Source organism: Asparagus officinalis, chromosome 6 (genome assembly GCF_001876935.1).
Source record: "Asparagus officinalis chromosome 6, Aspof.V1, whole genome shotgun sequence".
NCBI lineage: Eukaryota > Viridiplantae > Streptophyta > Magnoliopsida > Asparagales > Asparagaceae > Asparagus > Asparagus officinalis.
In genome coordinates this window covers 46,397,775-46,414,362 of record NC_033799.1, presented here as the reverse complement: position 1 = coordinate 46,414,362, position 16,588 = coordinate 46,397,775, and the positions used below count along the sequence as shown (strand labels likewise).

The following is a 16,588-nucleotide window of genomic DNA, read 5'->3' as shown; positions in this document are numbered from 1 at the left end:
ATCTTGGATTTCAAATTATAATAGGATTGGATGTTAATTTGATTTTGAATGTTAGTTTGATTTTCAATGTTGGATTAGAGATAGTAATACAGCTCTATTTAAGGAGTTGCGAACTGCATTAGATCAACGAGAATATTTTATGAATTAAAAGTTTAGTTGAGAAAAATTGGAATGCTTCCTCAGATTAGATGCACTTGTGTGAAGGCGATTTTTTCTTTAAATTTTAAAGTTACTTTGGTCACATCAATCTCAGTCACTTATCTCCTTCAATTTCAAAGTGAATAACTCCTCAAAGATAATCTCAGTCAGAAATGCAATCTTAGATTGCTTGTGCCATCCCCTAAAGCTATTATTCCTCTTCTTTGTGTTTCATTCCAATGGCAAGAACCTGCTTCTCCAACACCAACTCCAATCTACACACTCGTTGCTCTCATTTGATCACTCCACTACAAGACCACTGACTTAGACTTTCAATTCATCCTCTTCTTGACCATCTTCGCCCTCATATATCATCTCCCATCACACAACATCATCAACAATAACATCTCTCCAATCATCTCACGTCCTTGTCCAGAACTTTAGTCACCGACCCAATCACAACTAATCCTCTTTCACCCCCGATCTCCATTCAGATCTTAAGGATCCTAACCTCCATCCGAGCATCCCATGACCCCTCTTTAACGTCTCGGATCAACAACCTTCGACATCGGCCGTCACCAAAACCCATCGGATCCTATTGCCACCCTCATCTTCTGCTGACATCCGTTCAGCCGTCTGACATCAGAGCCTAATATTTGCATGACTTCACTAAACTCCTTCCCTGCCTATTGTCTTATAGAGAGGCTAATCATCATTAATCCAACTATTAGTGTGTTGGTAAGCAGTGTTATCAAGGCGGAATGTGGGGTGCAAAGTCCTCTTACGTGCACCATGCACAAGGCGCAAGGCGTTGTGCGTACTTTAGTGAAGCGAGGTGCATAGCGCTAGAAAAAATTGTGTAGATGTACATGTCAATTTAAACAAGCAATATGTTTATTAATTTTGATATGAAAAAGATATCAAGATAAATAAGGTCACCAAACAAATTAGAAAAAGCGGTCCTAATTCATAATCTTAACACCTGTTAAAAGAAAGTTAATGTCAATTTAAAGCTATCCTACTGTATTTTCAGTAATTTCAACACAATGAAAAAATATAGAACTTTTACTATAAGATCAAACATCCAAATTACAAACATTCAAACAAGCAGACCATTTAGCATAACATATCTAGGTCTCAATTTAACAATGCTTTAGTTAAAAAACAAAAACATGGCATCAAATTCAATATTATTAATAATTATCGATATCGCAATATCTAAAATAGTAGTTTTTGATTTCACAATCAATGTTCTAGGTAAAGTACTAACAATGACAGCAAAATTAGGAAAAACTTAGAAATAAGATGAGGGAGTATACAAGAATTTAGGGAAATAGGAAAACAAGAATTAGAAAATAATGACAAAAGACTGAAAAATAAGATGAGGGAGTAGACAAGAATTTAGGGAAATAGGAGAACAAGAATTAGAAAATAATGACACAAGACTGGAAGAGTATGCGACAGAAGATGCAACACCAATAGTAGGAAAACAATGAGGTACACCTAGGCGCATCAAGGCGCAAGGCGCAAGGAGACCGACTGAGACGTGTGTCGTGTGCCTCGCTTATGCAATGAGACCCACACCTCATGGTTGGCGCACTTTCAGCGCCCGACATCAGAGGTGATCATCTCGGAGTGCCTGAGAGACACTGTTGATGAGCATTCTAAATTTTTAAAGTCTTCGTAGGGTCTTAATTCAATTGAATTCAATTCAAACGTCTACTACTCTTTAGATTTTGTGTAGTGGGTCTAACTTCTCTACATACTTCATGTCTAATTTGAACTTACACTTTATCTTCATAGTTACTATTGAACATTTAGTTTGCTAGTTTTAGGTCTATAAATCCACAATTTATAGTTAATTTCCACTTTTCTTTCATGTTAATGCATTTGCTTAGTTGCTTGAGTATTGTTTAAGTTAAATCTTTAGAAACCTATGGATTCTTACTACATCAAACAACTAAAAGGTGGGATAACTGAAATAAGGATTGTTACAACGTTCAAGCAATAACATAAAAAATTAAGGTAAATTACATAAGAACAAAAATTGTATAGAAACTACTGGAAAAATTCCATAAGAGGCACCTTGTAGTTCAAAATATTGGAAATAAAGAAGCAACAACAAAAGTGAGTACAGCTAAACTGAGCATAGTGAAAACAATCAACAATACAACAAAAGAAGAGAACATATAAGTATAATAGAAATGAAGAAATTCAAGGAGTATAAAATCAGCATGCATTACGACTCAAAATATTGGCCGAATCACGAAAAAACAGCTAAAAAGATGGTGATAATCGAAATCGGAATGTCATGATATCCAAGCAATAAAAAATAGATGAGAAACGAATGTATTCTAAGAGCAACAACAACATCAATGTGCAATAGGGGGATTCTTTAATAGAGTTTGCACATGCACAATGAAGACTGATGAGCAATTTAATTAAGAATAATAGGAAGTGGTTAAAGTTAGCTACTACGAGTATCAGAAAGATCAAGGTATGGTATTTTATCTAAAGAGATACCCTTAATAGAAGTAAACAGGCGAAATGGCCTCAGAATTTGTATAAACTTAGTCAAAATTTTCACGAAAGAAAAGTACATTGAATTGCTGTTAATAAACATCATCTAATATATATAATGAAGTATAATCTTAATCCATATGGCATATTAAATAATCGTTGCACTAAATCAATAAGATAACTATGGTAAATACTTCACATTGTTATAATATTTTCTTGTGAACGGTGGCCAATATCAAGAAAGTGCCTCCAAATCTAAAGTTAATCATACTTAGAAAACTTCATGTAAGGCAGAGTTTGGTTTTTGGGTATGATGATGGAAATTTAAGAGTTAATTCACTTTTACTGGCTAATACCAGGTAACTCAAAATCTAGAGGTTAATCTCACTTAGGAAAATTTATATAAACCAGAGTTTGGCTTTTCTCAGTGATAGCGAAAAATTAATAAATAAGTCACATTTATTAGACATATATCATGTGACTCCAAATATAGGGTTAACCATGTAGTGGTGACATTACGTAAGGCAGATTTTGGTTTTTTTTTTTTTGTGATGATAAGAAGATTAACAAATAAGTCACCCTTATTGTCACTCTAAAGTACTTGCACTTACATGGCTAGCTTTGTGATCTTATGCATAAAGTGTGTTTCTATACACAGACATACAGATATAAATCACTTTCCTCTTAAGAAAGAATTCTTATTTTTTTTCAATCATGTGATCTAGTCACCCTATTGCACAAAAAGTGGGATGACATTTACTATTTCTAGGGGACATAATCTTCTTATTTATATTTTGACCATCAGATTAGAAACTTAATGGCTATAAACGTAGGGGAGTCTCCCTCTTAGGATTAAAGATTAGCTCATATATATAATGCATATATGCATGTATATAATTAGATATTATTATATATCACTAGGTATTAGCAGATTTATTAGATAATATTAGAAATGAGTGTATTTCATAGTTATTTTGTAATATTTTCCTAATCTCTATTTTAGAGAAATTTGGGCTAGATGGAATAGCAACCTTGTCTTCTCCCTTTCTCCGCATGTTAATATTATTATTATTAGATATGATCAGGTATTAGTGGATATTATTAGATGTTATGAGATATTATCAGATATGATTATATCGCATGCCTATATTGTAAGATCATCCTAATCTTTACTTAAGAGAGGTTAGAGTTAGATGGAATAATAGCATTATTTTCTCTCAACATGGTATCAAAACATACATCTTGATCTTAGAGGCCTTATCTCCTTTTCCTAGACCTTAGGCTAACAAGGAGGCTTGCATGACCTTTCAGGTTTTCATCATCGGCTTCGATAACATCATGTGCTTCTACATGGCTTTTACAAGTTAGACAAGAGGGTCTCTTCTGATTGACATGTCTACATTTTCTTCTGGTTGACCTATCTAGAGCTTCTTGACTCACCAAGAATTTCTTCTGGCTAACCCATCTCACATTTGCATAATTCTTCAATTATTAAACATGCTCTTGCGCTAAAACTAAATGCTGGAAAAAAATTCTAAAATGTGTATTGACTCATTAATATACTTATCAAGATTAAGATGGCAGTTATATGTGCCTTATTATTTATTATTTTAGGACATCTAACAATAGTAATACATAAGGTTTGGTGCTAGACAGAGCTCAAGCAGGGATCTAACTCTCACGGCAAACTAACACGCCGAACTATTTCAGCTGATTTTAACTACTCTTAGCACAATATGAATGATAAGAAAGAATGTCTGAAAATAAAATTCAACTATACACAATTGTTTTGCACTTCGACAAATTGTCAAAACTTAACATAGAAAAAGGAAAAAAGTTAACATATTGGCAGATTAATTATAGCAACTGTAACAATCACTACCTTTTTAATTAATGAAGGCAAACGATTAGCGACTGTTGGAGCATCATTTAGTGTAAGTGCATAGTCAACCCCTCTGCACATGACGAGAATATGTTAAAACCACAATATGATGTACTAGCCAAACTCATTCAGAAAGCTCAATGAAACAAAAAAATGTGAAACAAAGATATTGCATGTAGTTGACAGACATATATGCATGTAGACAAAGATACAATCAAATAAAATAGATAAATTTAGATATAAACATGAAATTTTCAATTATTATCCTTTCAATTGCACAGACAAGGTTAAGCATTAATAAAATAGTAATATACACCATCAACTGACTGGACATGTGAGGATACACCCAAGGTTATCGATAGCGGATAGCGTCGCGTAGCGGTGAGGCATCGCTAAGGCTATTTCGGGCTATTGTGGCAAAATAGCGGTAAAAAACACAAAGTCAAATAGCGGTCTAATTTAGATATGTATAAATACTAAAAAAAATTAAAGAAAAATCTAAGAAATCTAAAAGTACATATTGGATAATTTAAAGAGATAATAAACATGAAATAGACATGTAACCATCACGTAATATCGAAGATGACTGGAGAGGTCAAAAAATCGTCGTCTTCGAGAAGAAGAGCTTAGCAGTGACAGGACTACCCTAAGAGGAGCTCACGGTGAAGGTGAGAGGAAGTATCAAGGTAGGTGCCAGAGGCTATGAGAGGTGACGGGAGTATGCTGAAAATTATAGGAGACGATGGAATGCAATGGTCAAGGGTTGAGTTTAATTTTTAAAAAAAATAAGCCTCAAACAGCTTTTAAATAGCAGTCAAAAAGTAAATTTCGAATGCAATCGCTCACTATTTACCGTTAGGACATACTATTGGCCGCATTTGCGAACATACATATTCCGCAATATGCCACCGCTATTGCGCGATAGCGTCGCAGGAAGGGACCGCTAACGCTATTAGCGCCGCTATTACGGGGCTATTTACCGCTATTTGTAACAGTGGATACACCTTTAACAAAAGCAAACTTCCATATACGTCATTAGCATTACTAACCATTAAAATACGATATGATAGCTAACGGGGCACTAAATCAAAAGGTAGAAACTTCTAGAAAAGAATTAGCCAAGGTTTATGACTAATAGTAAGATGATGTCAAGCTCTGACCTTAAAACCTCAACTACAAATGGCAAATCGGCAGATTAGTATTTATGGTTATGTGGTTTCTATTCTTAAAACCAAGGAATAAACATATAGATTCTCTTGGACTGTTTTGAAGCTTAAATGATACGAAATAGTAGTTTGCAGGAAGGATTAGCGTTCATTAGCATAAGCTAAAATACTAGATGGATACATAAGAAACAAAAACTTATAAAGCATCAATCCTCTAGTTTGATAGCGAATATAAAGAATGCGAAGACCTAAAAATGGAGACTACCATGACAAATTAACAAGTTAACGGAGACCTAGTTTTCCATGAAAATGAGAGGCTAGATTAAAAAGAAGGAATATTTCAACGGGAGTTAGCCTTAAGGCAAAGAAAAAATATATATAATAAATAAAATGACATTGCTAAGCTTGACTAAAGGATTATGCGCAACAATGCCCGAGTTCAAATATGATGCAAAATCTAGTTTTTGGGAGGATCCGGGATCGCACTAAAGTCTAGGGGGAAAACCTTATTTTTCCAACTCAAACAAGATTAAATAGCTCATTAACTCAAGATCTTCATCACTTCATTATGATTCCTTAACATCAAATATGCTGATGAGACAGTATGAGTTTGTGGATATGACTTAATCAAGTGTTTAAGGATCAAAGAATAAATTATGTAGCACAGATACAACTCCATCAAATAGAAAATATGTAAATGAGAAGAAATATGAGAACTAAAAAGGCTGTATAGTTGCTATACTAGGGTGAAACTTCAACCATTAAGCCATACTGTGTCTCAGATGTATTCCATGAAATTGTTTAACACTCTTTGGATCCTTGCAATTCAGAAGGCTTTTTGTTTCTTTGCATGTAAAGATACTATTCAGTATATCTAGCATATCTTCAAGTATAAAACATGAGATGCTTTAAGTATATTATTGAAAGATTAACTCAAAGGCATTATTTTTCTTATATATTATTCAAATGTACGAAGTGTTGATATCTAACATATGTGGATCTTCTTAGGATCTTTATAATTAAAAAAACCAATACTTGCTAACATCTATAGATTATTAAAAAAAATTCATACTTTGTTTTCCTACTTTTTTCGTTGTTTCCTTGTTATGTTGCTTCATAAAATACTAGTATTCTAACTTTTGCTACAATCTTTTTTTTTACTGATATCCACATACTAGGTTTTCAATTCCATGTCCATCTAGTAATGTGTATGGACCAACCACTCAACATATCCTCTCCCTCAAAAGATGCAATATAGTTTTTATCCAAAATAAAATTCTTATGAGCTATGGGCGTACTTTGTATGTATAGAGACTCAAGCTTAAGACTACAGAACCAGAATTCATTCTAAAAGAGGAAACTATTTGTTATATCTTGTAGAAAAAGCAATATTAGTACATTACTCAATAAAGAAGATAAACTAACCCAACAGTTTGTCTTTTATGTTATAAATGTATAGATTACCAAGTCTAAGAGTTGACAAACTATTAACATCAATTTCATAGTTTGTGAAATTTAAAGTTTCAGCCATTTCCACCCAAAAAACATCTAAATTACCTCTCTATAATGTAAAGGGTAAATTCAAGTTGAATATATAAGTCATCACACATATTTTTAAGTTCCAACTTGACAAGATGAAATGCAAATCAACTAGTGGTCCATTTCCCGCTTTTCCTAAACCAATTATCAACTATTTTAAAGATGAGACTACTCATTATTTGGGTCTTATCCCATTATTTTGGGACAAGCAAACTTCATTAGTCTATGCAAAGAAATAATAGATATTATGTTTTTCACACTCTGTCCTGATCTCAATCCAAGTGACCTACAATCTCCTCTAATACCTTGATCTAACATTATCTGCACAAGCCTACTTATTAACAAGACATCATCATATAAATTATTCTATGTTATTGTTAAAGTAGCTGTCGTATTTCTATTCTTTGATTGAATATGCATGTGATATATGATAAAGTAAAAGATCACGGCGCAAACAATTAAAGGAGAGAAACTATTGTCATAGGTCGACAGGAATCGGTTTTAAACTCAAAATGTTCACCTCTCAAAAGGCTTCTCCACTCAAATACTCCATTGATCTACTTCAACGACTTCATTCCAAATCAAACTCCATCGAAGACTCTGCTATAGTTACCATCATCGGTGACTGCTGGTGATGCACTCAGAACTCCATCGGCGATGATCCGCTCCGAACACCTCTTTACTAGTCACCTCCTGATAGAATCGATCTCATTTGTTGTCTCTTCCCAATCACACCTTGTCAACTCCATAACCCTATATGTACATCTCGTCGCCGTCGCGTTACCATAAACCTCATCACTAATTATCGTTGGCCAATATTAAGTATCAACCGAATCTCATTTAGATCCAATCGTTCACATCATCAGAATTTTCATTCTTGGTAAATCAACAAATCAACAATCTTTTTGTTGGTTTCACCAACTTTGACAGGCAAATGTCATCAAAAATCTCAGCCTCCTCATGGAGCTCCTGCCCAAGTTGTCTTTCTACAGACATCCTCTTTTCTAACACTGTCGAAGATCATCTCTAGCGTCATTCCATTCATTGACGACTCTGCTTTATTCGTTGATTTCTCAAAGATGCTCTTTGGACCTCTTGTGCTAGTACCTCAACAACAATAAGAAGCTGTCATTTTCATTGTTCCTTAGCTGACAACCTCAATTTTGATCATCTTTCCCTTAGATCTACAACAAAAATCATCTTTCTCCCACGATGACTCTGTCGCCAATCATCTATTTATCACAAGAGACTACTAAATCCCTTAATGATTTGCAAATCTCTTTATGCTGAGATCTCTTGGTCTTCTGCTACTTGTGACACTATTGGTCTTTGTTTATTAACTTTGTGCAGAGCTTCTCCTTGATATGTCGTCGAACATCAACATGCCCATTAAGCTTCTCTACCAAACTCTTTCATCACGTTTTTCTACTTGACTTGTGTATGTCTCCTTCATACGATATTTCTTCTTCACAGCATCGACATCAACCATGTTCTATTGAGATTTTCTTTGGAACAAGCTACTCATGACCATAGTATCAACAGAAATAGTTCTTCATCGATACACAAGAATTCCTATCTCTCGCTAGTTGATCCTATCACCACTAAAAATTTCTCTATTGATGTACAAAGATTTTTATCCCTCACTATTAGTCCCGTCGATATAAAGTTCTTTTCCATCGATGCCCATGGATTTTTATCCTATGATATTGATTGTACAGTCTTAGGGTTTCTCTTCACGATAATCAAGGATTCCATCCTACATTACTGATATCATCGCCAAACTCCTCTTTCATCGGGACTCAAATGTCTTTTGTAATTATGGTTTTCTTATCCAAACTCATGGTTTTCGTGGCACCGTGCATTTGAGGAAAGATATTAAAGATATAGCTATCACAACAACCCTCTACAATACTCATAGCTATATATAGCTCTTTTATGGCTTATTTACTCTTACATGTAATATTTAATCTTGTACAACTCATGTACAGTTCAATCTACTTGAGTCTCTACTTGTATATATAGTGTATTATCCTCATCAATAACCACCACATTTAACTTACTAGACATATTCACGACAAGGTTCTCATATTGTATGTAAAATATGTATGATTTAACATCAGTTGACTAGGAAAGGATAATTTCTGAAGTAAAAAGGATGGGGGACTCATGAATCTAAAGAACTTAGGATTAGAAGAAGAAAACATGGCACAAGATACAACTTTTGTACTGTGAAGAAAAATGAGTATCATATTAACAATTAAGAAATATCTCACAGTAATCATTTTTACGGTAATGCATAAATCACTCATCAAGATGATGGTATTGAAGATGATATGGTTCATCAATCAAATCATGATGGCTAAAGGGGGTAGTAGTTTTGGAATCATATTTTATCATAGAACATTTATAAAATTAAAGGGAAACTTTTCCATAACAACTATAAAGATCAATACAATTTATGAATCAGAATAATGGGCAATAAAGAACAACATGTGCAAAAAAGAATACAAAGATCAGAATGATACAATGGACATGTGGATTTACACTAGAACATAAGCTAAGGAATTGTCTACATTTGTAGGAAGTTCGAGAAATTCTCAAATTCTCCAAGACATCAAACCTCTAGAGGTACAGCATGTGACTTTTTTAATGGTTATCTTAGAAGCTTAGTTCATGACCAAAAAATTGACATTTTGTGTCATGACATGATAATACATATATATCCTAAGTAAAGGCATACTCCAAAATTAGGATATATGCCTATGGTTACTAAGGTTGTATTCCATGGACACAATATCTACGACCTCCCAAATTGGAACAAATGTTGCACATATAAAATCAACCACCTGGAAGGTGTATGATTTATCACTTACTGTATGTTACGCAAAAAAAATTGGTTTACCAAACACCAATATCGAGAAAGAAGGCACAATATTTTACACAGTTTGACAAAGGAATTTCCCCAAGACTATAAATTTGAAACACATACCATATCATTGAGCTGCGCGGCAAGGAGGAGATAGTGAAATAAACTATACCAAACACAATCAAAACTTAGGAGATTCTTAGCACTGTACATTAAGCTATGACGCAATTGTTCCTCAGCTAAACCAACATTCAAATTAATAGTAGTGGCTTCCGGACTTTATTCCCTATACAAATGAACCAGGTAACTTAATGCAATTGTGGAAGCTTCTCATAAAGAAAAGGCTAAAAACTTATGATGTTGTTGATTGATCTGGGAGACTTAGAAAATCTCATTCCAAAGAGCTAGTTCGTAAAGGGAGGGACCCCAAATCTCTTATATATCCACATTGACTAATCAATGTGGGACTAACCGGAGTCTAACCTAGCACCATGCTTCCACTGTCGTGGCACCCACAAGGGTATGGGTATGCACTAGTCTAGCCTCAATCAACCACTGCAATCTAGCATCCCTTTTAAGCTTTGCACTAACTAGTCCCACGCGAACACTGCAGTGCCAGCCTCACCACATGTCCCCTCTTGGAACTGGGAAGGTGGGCTCGGCTCTGATACCATTTGTAAGAGATCCATACGAACTCACCCTTAAATCTAGTTGTTAGCAGGAGGAAACTCAAATCTTTTATAATCGAACAAATTTTCACTTCAGCCCATTCCAATTTTTTATTATTGAAATCGACCCCTTTTTTATTTATCAAAACCGACCCGATTTCGTGATTAGCAGCTTAATCACCTTCCTAATTAGTCGGGGTTGCCAACCCCGACTATTTAGGACATTAATTTTTAGGGTTTAAGACTTCTAATTAGGGTTTAACACTCTCCTAAATAGTCGGGGTTGCCAACCCGACTAATTAGAAAGGTGATTAAGCTGCTAATCAAGAAATCGGGTCGGTTTTGGTAAATAAAAAAAAGGGTCGATTTCAATAATAAAACAATTAAATGGGGCTGAAGTGAAAAATTGTTCTTTATAATCCCACATTATATAATCAGTTAGTCAATATGGGAACAAATAGCCAACACTCAGACAGGGACTTATCAAAACGGAAAGGTGGGGTTGGCTCTTATCATTTTTGTTTTAAAGCTTGCATAAAAATTACAATATACAACGTTTTTTTTATAATTATAAAAATTGAGGATCTCACAGTCGCGTAAGCTTTAAATTTCTCCCTTTTCATGGAAGCATAACAGAATCTATGGCAGAATCACGGCCCTAGTAAGTAAATAACGAAATCAGAAGGAGGTGATGGCGAGATTACCTAGCGAGGGCGACGAAGAGATTGAAGAACTCAGCGGAGTCAAAGCGAATGGATCCGCTTCTCGCGTTCATGATGTAGGTTAGGCGCTCAACGATTGCCTTGAGGCGATAGGAATTGGCCTCCAACAGCGACGAGAACTTCAACGGTGTCGAAGAGAGAGGAGCTGCTGGAGCTGAGCAAGCGTTCGCCATTGATCGAAAGGTGGCCGAAACCCTAGTTTTGGCTCTTCTTCTCCATTATTTTCTGGTCCCTTCTACAAGAAATTTTTTTTGGAATCTTTTGCTTTTTATTTTTTATTTTATTTATCTCCGCCCTAAATTTTGGAGGGCCTTTAACTGGTGAAGAAGAGGGGCTAACTTTCTACAATTATTATTAAGAATTCCGATGCTGGCAATCTAACTTCGCTATTTATTTGGCCTTCTTAGATATTGGTCATTTAAATCTTCCATAATTTAATTTAGTCCCTATAATTCTTGAAATAATCGGTTGCTCCCTCGAATCATGAAGGTTATTGTAATTTGGTCTTTATGTCATTTCTCCTAGTCAAATTTGTAAGACATTGTTGGGTTTAAAGCATCTCCAACAGCTTCCCCATTTTATTGGTATTCTCACTTTTGAAGAATTTTAGGCTTTTTTTTTGTCCAACAGATTCCTCATCTCATTCCCGAAAATAGGGATGAAGGAGAAAAAAATGGGAGTCTTCCCCAAATCTGGGGCATTCTTCAAATATTTGAGGAAAACTTTGTCATAAATACAGCACGTTGTTCAAAACGGGATGGAGGAGAAAATAAATATAAAACAAAATCTGTAATTACAAAAAAAGCCATGGGGCGCAATTCCAATGCATAAGAGCATCCCAAAATAGGGATGTATAATATTTTTATTATAATAATAAATATAAGATTCTTCAAAATGGAGAAGCTGTTGGAGTTGAAGCAAAAAATAATTTGGAGAATATGACTTTTGCTTCCCCATTTTGAAGAAATTTTTGGGAAACAGTTGGAGATGCTCTTAGTCATTAGGGTTTTTTTCATAGAAACCACCTTTAAAATAGGGTCCAATTATAGGAATCACCTACTTCTTTCAATTAATACTGGAAGCACCTTAAAACATTATTTAGGTGTCAATCAACCACCTACAACCAAATTCAGTTCACTTTTTATCTAAAATGTCATAAATACCCTCATTATCATCATCCTCATCCTCATCATAAAATCCTCAACAAACATAACTAGGAGAGAAGGTAAAAAGAGCTAGAAAAACCCAAGGTCCCTTCTCTCTCTTTCTCCAATCTCAGCTCGGTAAAGCTTAGATTTTTGAGGTGTTCGGGGTGGAGAAAAAGACGAAAACTCCCTCTTTTTGTTCTCATCTGGTGATGTATCCATCTCAGCAGTGATACAACTCTCTCAATCTCTGCAACCTGCCGTTGTTTCTCTTCGTTTGCCCCTTTTGCCCATTATCCATATGATGTGTTATTTGACTTTGAATTCAACTCACCAACCATATTACTGTTCCACCAACCTAAAAACACTATTCCACCAATTCAAAGTACTATTCCACCAACTCTTTTGAAAGCTATAAATAGAGAAAAGTGGTAAAGGGTTAGAGCATCGAACAGAGATCCATAACTAAGAGAAAAAGAAAGAGAGAGTTGAAGAGAAAAAGAAAAGGAGAGTTTTATTTGAGTGTTCTCTTCTTTGTGTGAGTTTGGTGAGATATTTGAGTGATCTCCCTTTGTAATCTTTTCTTTTGTGATTAGTGAAGTTCTCTATTTGTTCTCGTCTGTAGACATAGGTCATACTGACCGAACCACGTTAAACCATTTGTGTGTTGTTCTCTTTATCTTCATTGTGTTTATTCAGTGTTGTTATTATCCACTTTTGTATAGACATCTTCTGTGTCTGTGAAGGCCCCCGCTGCAACAAACTGGTATAAGAGCCTGACTTAGAGTGCGTGTATCTGCTTATCATGTGCTCTGTGGCTACCACTAAAAGTGGACCCTTCACATTAGAAAATAAGTTAGATTATCGTTCACCCTTTAAAGACACTGGGCACTATTTATGAGTACAGTACTATTCACAAGTACGGTTACTGTTTACAAGTACGGTTACCATTCTAGTGGGCTTCAAGATGTCTTTTGTAAAATACAAAATGGAGAAATTTGATGGGAGAAATAGCTTCAGTTTGTGGAGAGTAAAAATAAAAGCTCTCCTAGTACAACAAGTGTTAGACCCTAAAGGGGGGTGATTAGGGTCTTATACTAATCTAATCCGATTTTATGCCAATTGAAACTAATTAACAAGTTATCCTAGCAAGTATAAAATACAACAAGATATGTGAGCTAGGATAACTGATATACACAAGGGTAAACAAAATAAACAATATAGTGGATGATATAAATAATGAGCAATGGACAATGACGACAAGAAATATAAACATAAGAGTAAGTGCGCCAAAGCAAGCTCAAACACATGAAATGATCACGGAGTTCGAACCTTTCGTCCTACGTCTCCACTCCCCACTCCCGGGGAGAAATCCACTAACACAACCGGGTTTTTTACGATCACCCGAATAACGTTTACACCACACAACAACACAATGTAACTACACTCCACACCCTCTAAGTGTTGGTCACTCTGTGTCCTTCCTCAAGTGCTCGGATATAACCTCTCCCTAGATTCGTCAACCGACGCCACTCCTCTTGGAAGCAACTCCATCTCTCACCACACACTCCTCTCGGTGTACTAGTGTAATATAAAGTGAATCTCATAATAAGGCACAATACAAAGTGTTTGTTCTCTACAATGGATGAGAACAAATTATAAGCTCGCTCTCTAGGTTACACAATCCCACAACTCAATTTTACTATGAATGTAAATACAATAAGCTCAATAGGTTGTGTGTGAACAAAGAGATATAAATCAAAACTAAACTCAAGATAATTCTAGCTTAATAACAATAAAAATCAAATATATAAAAGAGCTAGAAATAGAGTTTAGAAAACTTCTTAATAGATCAAGAGATCGAGGAAGAGTAGTTGGATGCTTAAGCACCAATAGGATCTCCTCAAGCTCTTGTGAAATTAATTTTACAAACTCAAACTCTCAAATGCTTAAAAGCTTCTTAAACACTCTTTTAAACAAAAACAAAACAAGTTTAAACCCTTGTTAAACTCTTTTAACACATTCTCTTTTTCTATATTGAAAGATGAGAGCAATGGGGTATTTATAGCATCCCAAAACCTCAGCCAAAAACCCAACAGAAAAGACCAAAAAGCCCAAGGAAAACAGCTCAGGAAAAGAGCCATTGGAACCTGATTGACAGATCACCGTGGAAAACGCGCGGTCGACCGCGAGCAGGTCCAGAAACTAATTTGGGCTCTGGACATCAGCCGGTCGACCGTGGCAGTCGACCGTGAAACTCTCTGGACTACATCCAGTCGACTGCCATGATCAACCGTGAGCCTCTGAAAATCATGTTGAGTCTCTGGACTCAAGGGCGGTCGACCGTGGTGGTCAACCGTAAACTGACATATGACAATTACAGGTTTGAAACAGTTTTTCTGACTTTAAAACCATGTTTAAAAATATCAAACAAATTCTAAAAATTATGAAACTTTGAGAAATGATTATAGATATGATAATACATATGTTACAAAAACTGGTTTTCAAAAAGGACCTTCCAAATGATAAATATCATCATTTTGCAAAATAGTCCAAAACATAAAAATGTAAACACATGAGTTTTGATATTTTAGCTTAATCATGTTTTGAAACATTACAAAATAATTTTTGCAGACTTAATAAAAAGATGTATATGATTATTGTTAAGTCCAAAAACTGAGAATACAATATTTTCATAAAGTTGCATATTTTGCAAACATTTCAAAAGTAAATATGATTTCATTAAACTAAATAAAATTGATATTGATAAAATCATATATATGGATGTAAGAATAAAACAAAAATATGTTTTCTAATTATATTCAATTGTTTCATATTAAAACTTGAAAACTATCAAACCAAAACATATATGTATATATATAACTATATATATACAAAACCAAAACGTGTATGTGTGTATATGATTGAGCTTAAAGTACTAACACACATAATATAAAACCTAAAACTAAATTTACCCAAGCTTGTGATCTTCAATGAAGCTCTATCTTGGTATACTTGCGGATGAAGCTTGAACTTAAATCTTTAACTTTGAATTGCGTAGGCTTCACTCCATAATTCCGCCAACCTCCATTGGATATGATCGTGAATGTGCAATTCCATCCATCCTCCAACACGTTGTTTGTCTATAATAAATAAGAAAATACAAATACTAGACAAACAACATTAGTGGTAAATTATTTGTTAAACATCATCAAAACAAAGAGGCCAACAACAAGGACTATTCAAAGTCTTGTCAGGAAAGGACAAGTTGTCGGAATTCATGCTAGATGATGAGAAAGAAGAGTTGGAGATGAAGGTGCATAGTGTCATACAGCTTTGTTAGAAAGCTTGTACATGAAAAAATCTCTAACGAACAAGCTCTACTTGAAGCAACGCCTCGTCACCCTTCGCATGAAGGAATGTATACGGATTAAAGACCATTTAGATGAACTTAACACTATTTTTATGGATTTAAAGAATATTGATGTTAAAATTGATGAAGAAGACCAAGCCCTTATTTTGTTATGTTCACTAACTCCTTCATATGAGAATTTTGTTAATAGCATGTTATAATGTAAATATACGCTTTCTTTAGAGGATGTCAAATCAGTCTTACATTCAAAAGAGTTAAGATAGAAAGTGTCAGTCGTAAGAGAAGAGGATCAAACTGAAGGCTTGTTCGCTCGTAGTTATCCTGAAAAGGGTATTGGTGCATATGCAAATCTAGAAATATGTCTAGATCAAAGTTCTAGGTAAGAAAAAATATTGAATATTATCACTGTCACAAGTATAGGCATATAAAACCTAATTGTCCAGCGCTCAAAGTAAAGGATAATTCACAATCGAAGTCTGCGGAGGTGAAAACTTCAGTTGCCACTATAACTGAAGAAACTTCTAGTTCACATGAAGTTCTTTCAGTTAGTGTTAATACTCATTCACAAG

The 16,588-nt window shown here is 34.8% G+C and overlaps 1 protein-coding gene across 2 annotated transcripts in view; it reads right to left on the bottom strand.

Annotated features, from left to right (window-relative positions):
- The window catches only part of LOC109844218 (E4 SUMO-protein ligase PIAL2-like), a 33,893-nt gene extending 22,034 nt beyond the window's left edge, over nt 1–11,859 (bottom strand). For both annotated transcript variants that reach the window (XM_020413184.1, XM_020413185.1), the window contains exons 1-2: nt 11,484–11,859; nt 4,541–4,613 (exon numbers count right to left, since the gene is read on the bottom strand). In XM_020413184.1, coding sequence (XP_020268773.1) covers nt 4,541–4,613; nt 11,484–11,674 — 264 coding nt within the window. In that variant the 5' untranslated portion in view covers nt 11,675–11,859. The remainder of the gene's footprint in view (nt 1–4,540; nt 4,614–11,483) is intronic.